The sequence below is a fragment of the Ostrea edulis genome, chromosome 2 (assembly GCF_947568905.1).
Source record: "Ostrea edulis chromosome 2, xbOstEdul1.1, whole genome shotgun sequence".
NCBI classification, from domain to species: Eukaryota; Metazoa; Mollusca; class Bivalvia; order Ostreida; family Ostreidae; genus Ostrea; species Ostrea edulis.
In genome coordinates, this window is record NC_079165.1 from 41,285,428 (window position 1) to 41,291,427 (window position 6,000).

General features: G+C 34.4%; 1 protein-coding gene across 1 annotated transcript; it reads left to right on the forward strand.

Annotated features, from left to right (window-relative positions):
- The first annotated feature begins 1,727 nt into the window (after positions 1-1,727).
- On the forward strand, positions 1,728-5,045 carry LOC125680900 (uncharacterized). Its single transcript, XM_056154023.1, has 3 exons — positions 1,728-1,875; positions 1,978-2,007; positions 4,669-5,045. Exons 1-3 carry the CDS (start codon positions 1,732-1,734, stop codon positions 4,891-4,893), a joined length of 399 nt encoding a protein of 132 aa, XP_056009998.1. The 5' UTR covers positions 1,728-1,731; the 3' UTR covers positions 4,894-5,045.
- Positions 5,046-6,000: the final 955 nt, after the last annotated feature.

The following is a 6,000-nucleotide window of genomic DNA, read 5'->3' on the forward strand; positions in this document are numbered from 1 at the left end:
GTCAAGATGAAGGTCACAGCAAGATATGCTTTCTTCTCATGTATATAGAAGCATTTGAATAAATTCTGCCTCATAAGAATATGAAAACAGATCAGCTAATAAAGGAGCACAATTCGTGCCCATGGGAATTCCAACAGACTGTTGGAAGACCTGATCACCAACGACTACGTAGACGTTGTCAATGAAGAACTCCAGCATATTTTTAATATCAACTTCACAGTACTTGTGCGTAGTAACAAAGTGGTGTTTAACAAATTAATTTTTTTTTTAATGATTGATCACTATAGATATGAAAATTTCATTTCCCCACTCATATTGAAGAAGCAACTGTCTTTGATGTCTAAAATTCTAGGGGTTTAATTTATCATGAGGAACGGTCGTGTAATTGTTGAAACAGTCTGATTAAAATCAAACCTCTCACTTCGCTCGATATACGGATAGTCGCTGCTCCCACGCAGCGACTATCCGTATATCGAGCGACGTGAGAGGTTTGATTTTAATCAGACTTGTTGAAAAGTCATACGTTTTGAAAATAGAATAAAGTCATGAACACGAGCATTACTTGTGTAATTCGTTATTACAATATTACAAAGTAATTTCAATATAAAATAATTACATCAGTTTACATTTAATTCAATAATAATAATTGAAAACACACACGTATTTTACAACCTAAGCTTCCCGTGTTTATATTTTCTTTCCGTCCCGTGTTTTAACAACACCAAAAAAAAACACAAAAAAAAAACAAAAACAAAACAAACCCTCCCCCCCCCCCCCACACACACACAACAAAAGACAACAACAACAAAAAACCAACAACCTTAATAAACCATCGGGGTATTATAACAAAAACACTAGTGTTGTTTATTACGTAAATAGTTTATGATTTTTTTTTTACGTGACAACAGTTACTGTCAATCTGTAACTCGTGGGTTCGAATCGTGCAGGGTTTAGGTGGAATTCTATCCAAACTGCCCCCCCCCCCCCCCCCCCGCCTTGAATAACGTAAATCAAAAAAGCATTCAATTTCAAATATCTAATGTATGTGGCATTGTTATTTATGTGGAACTGACAATTGGAGAGCAATATCACAATTTATTTCATACAACACAATGTCGCATAAAATACAATATGCTCTAATTTCTAATTTCACATGCGAATATCCAAAAATAATTTTGAAAACTATTTACATGTAAATTATGAAACTGTATTATATTATTCAGTACTACAAATAGAGTGATGGACAGTCTTGAAATAAGTAATTAGATTTTCTTCAATAATACACGACACACAGCTAGTCCACAGTATCTGCTATTTCAACTAACTTCAAAGTACCGAGATGTCTTTTCACTTCATAAAATGTTGGTATTCAATTTTTTTCTTTCTCTCTCTCAAAATATTCAACCCCCTTTCTTTCTCTCTCAAAATAGTGTTTATATCCAATATCATGATACTGTTGGTACACCTAGGACACCTGAGTGCATAAATGTTATAAGAACACAATTTCTTTTAGTTTTAGTGATTTTTTAGCATATTGATTTCAAATTACGATTGTACTATTTCCAAAACACAGCTGTTGTATACGGCGGGATGTTTCCGTTTTCGCGAGACGTACAGACCACCAATCAACAAGGGGCCTAATTGTATCTTTCACGAATCTATAGACCTGAAATGGACTGACACATGGTCCATTTGAGCGGCTATCTTGATCAGTAAAGGCGATGAATACATATGATAATTAACGCTCTATGCACTCAATCAAGATCAAATGAAACTTTGGAGAATATATATTTTTGTGATCATACATCCGTTTATTCACACCACAGAAGTATGTCGTGGAGACGCTGTGCGGTTTGGTATCCCTTTTTCTTGCTGGTAATCTTTGCTTTATATATGTTTCAAATGCATGATATTTTAAACCGACATCATTGTTACTTGTTTAACAAAATCAAAATATTTCTTCTCTTTTTTTTCCAGCTTATACTAAGGATTAACGTTTTCGGAGTGGTAAGATTGTTTTTTTAATGTTTTCAAATTCACATAATCATAAATAATTGAAGATATCTATAACTATTTGAAAATTTTATTGGGAATTCATTTGATGCGCGCAAAGATCTTTCAAATATGAATGATAGGATCCCATCTTCAATTCTTTCAGAAGAACCCGCAATCCGGATCACGGAACAAAAGTATATATCGGCAGAAAAAAAAAAATCGAACAAATATTACATAACGATTATATTTTAAAAATTTGAAGTATATATTATATTTTTTTAATATAGTCTACGGATGTAGCATCCCAATCGTATTTTATGAATTTACATGTAGCCTAGTTATACAATGATTTGTGTAGCAGGTTTTAGGTTTTAAGTAATGCAGAGAATACCAAACTGACTATTTTATACATATGTGTATACATATTGTTTTTGTGTATTAAAAAATAGTTTTACCAATAGAGGCCAAAACACGTAGTTCTTATAAATCTACTGTGCGACGCGCGTTGATCGGTTTCAGCGGCGACAATTTATCACATACCGTTGAGTAAATCTCAATTTCAATATATCTTTCAAATAAAACCAAGAATCATTACACAAATAAGATCTTACCAAATAGGAAATTTCCTCTACATTTACAGGGTGAATGTACTTCTCCCCATTTCCATATATAAAATATAGGAAAAATTCCGATCTATTTTTAAAAACACTTAGAATAAAAGCGCAAGAAAACGCACATGAAACTGCTGTAAAGAGAAAAGAAAAAAAAACCACATTGCAATGGCAGTAATACTAATTTATATTTATTATACTTTCATGTAAAATACTCGAATCTAACTGGCCGAGACGCATTTGAAAAAACATTGTTAAGCACGCGCTCCAGGGTGATAGTATCTAGCAACGGGTAACAGTACTTGGTTACGCTTCGGTTGACAATGGTTTTCTCGGGGTGAAAATTTTCAATGTTACCCTCAACTACATGCAATATTGATAAAATATATTGAAAGCAGGGTATATATATATATATATATATATGCTTTTCAATATGAAAAATTATGCATTATAAAAAAAATCATATGGAGGCCCTTGTGACGAAGCGTTGCGTCGCATCTTTCACTTAAAATGATTTTTTAAAAATTTAATATTTCTATTCACTTAATTGATTTTTACCTAGTTGAAAATTGAGAAAATCTTTAAAAATATTATATGAAGATTATATATGTTATGCCCGTAGTGTCAAAGATTAGGAGACACTAATTTTGCTTAGTCCTGTTTTTACGCATTTGATAAGTATAATTTCTAACGTTAAGATAAAATATAGGTTTATCAATCGTAAACTGTAGTCCACAAATCTACGGAAGCCGATAGGTGCCAGGGTATATAATTAATATTCATTTAATTGGCGACCGCCACTTAATTTATGTGGCGGCCGTCACTTAATTTATGTGGCGGCCGTCACTTAATTTAACTGGCGGCCGCCACTTATTATCTGGCGGCCACCAGTTAAATTAAATGGCGACCGCTATTTAATTTATCTGGCGGCCGCCACTTAATTTATATTCAACTCCTCTCTCTCTTAGTTTTTCTTAAACATGCGCGGTTCCAGAGAAGAAGATTTTTGAAAATTGGTCAACCTTGGGCAGTTTATGCCCTGCCTCTAATGTCCCAGCTAGGGGTGCAGGAATCCTGAAATTTACAACCTATGCCCCCCCCCCCCCCCCTTGTCCCAAAGATGCCTCATACCAAATATGAAAAGAATTGGTATAGTAGTTATCAAGATGAAGTTAAAAATGTCTATTGTTCACACATTTAATAACTAACCATTTTGGCCACACCCCGATACCAAAACCCCTACCCCTGGGATCATCAAATCTACAATTTTGGTAAAGGAATACCTGTTCTTTTTAAATATCCATTTAGTTTCAATTTAGTAATTAATAGTACTAAAGAAAATGCTATTTAAGTGTTTTACATATAAACACAATATAGTAAGTTTGGTACCGCCCTGGGGTCAGAACCCCAACCCCGGGGATCATGAAATTTACAATTTTGGTAGAGGCCTTCCTGCTCTACGTCACTATGTATTTAGTTTCTCTTGCACCTGTGGGGTTCTTGAGAACAAGATTTTTGAAAATTTTGGGCAGTTTTTGCCCCGCCCCTAAGGCCAAAGGGAAGCAAGAATCCTGAAATTTACAATTTATGTCCTCCTTGTCCCAAAGATACGTCATACAAAATTTGAAAAGAATTGGATTAGTAGTTATCAAGAAGTTAAAAATGTTCAATTGTTAACGCACGACGGACGACGACAACCAGTTTACTCAAGTGACCTAAAGAAAACCACACACACTAGAAGTCAAATGTATACAGACATCGTGAAGAAATAAAATTCCCATCATTACCACTGCTAGCATAATTGATACCTGAATTCTGAGAACATTCTGTACAGAAATATGTTGGGTTTTCTTTGTCAGTGTTTACAGTGCATTTATCAGTTCTAAGTAGATTCAAATAGTCAATTCGTGTTACTCTTTCAAAGTTGGCATCAGAAGAAAAATCACGATTTTACTATTTTCTGAAGATTAAATATATTTTGATGGTTGGGTTGAAAACCTTTAAAAACAAATGCCCGCCTAATGGAGAAACCAGTTTAACCACAATACTGTTATTTTCACAGCGCTTTTCTGTCAGAGAAGTTACAGACAAGGTTTGCACCCCAGTGATGCCAGAACTGGCTCTGGAAGGTCCATGCAATAGGAAACAATGCAACAGTAACAGCGATTGCAGACGGGGCAAGATCTGCTGTCTGACCAAGACTCAAAGATGTCGGCGCTGTATGAATCCCGACATCAACGGCATGGTATCACGGGAAGCAGGAGTCCAATTCCAAATCAGAAGCTGAACTTGTAGACGTTTGTAAAGATACATATCTACAGATAAATTAAAAAGGGAATCGAAGAGTTTAATAAACAGACGGTTTCATTGTTTTCAACATCAAAAGCCATTTTCTTACACTGTATTAATTGACAGAATACAATAAAAGCTGTACTTTTCGTTTGTACGTTCATTACAGCTACTCTGCGTGTCTTTCATCAGTGTTTGAAAGCAAAAACATACCCCACCCTTCTCACTTGTATACTTACCATACAAGCCCCTATAAACATTTCTGTCAAATTCAAGCCAATCTGGTGCAAAATGTAGCAGAAATTGTCTTCAAAATAGAGAGAGAGAGAGAGCACGAGAGAGAGAGAGAGAGAGAGAGAGAGAGAGAGAGCACGGGCCTAGGTAACAAGCAACACTTATTCAATGGACAGCTAATTCAAACAAGGTGTTCATTATTTTCCAAATATGAAAATGAATTGTCCTTAACTTTGCAAATTTACATTTTTTTTCAATAACCAAGCGTTAAAAGGCATTTCAAAAAAATCAATGTAGGGTATTTTCACCACATGATTGCTGCTCGGAAGCCTCTCAAAGAAAAGAAGAAGAAAAAGGAAGGGATCACGAATTTCACAATCTTTGTAGTACCAGTAGTCTTCAGAACCATAGATTTATGTTGTCACAACGTACCAAATGAGGATGACTTTACAATACAAGTATTTATTTTACCTACAGTAAACACGGTTATATATATTATAGTGAACCCCCAAACCAGCAAAAAAAAAAAAAAAAAAAAAAATACCCCAAAAAAACAAAAACATACATGTAGGTTAAAAATGTTAGTAAAAGTTTTCTTTAAAGCAGATTTTCAAATTACAAGTTAACTGTGAACACATTTAGACAGTTTGTAGTATTTGTCACCTGTATCTCATTTTGTTTTAAACATATTTTCTATTAAGCAATCTATACGTAAACAAAAACATGACACAGCCTTAATTGTTTGCATAAAAAAGAATTGCGAGTGCTGTATCTCACTTGTAACTCAACAATTGACATTAAAATTTTGGTTGACCATTAGAAATACATTAAACATTAACAAGAGGCCCAAGGGCCTAGAATCGCTCTTCTG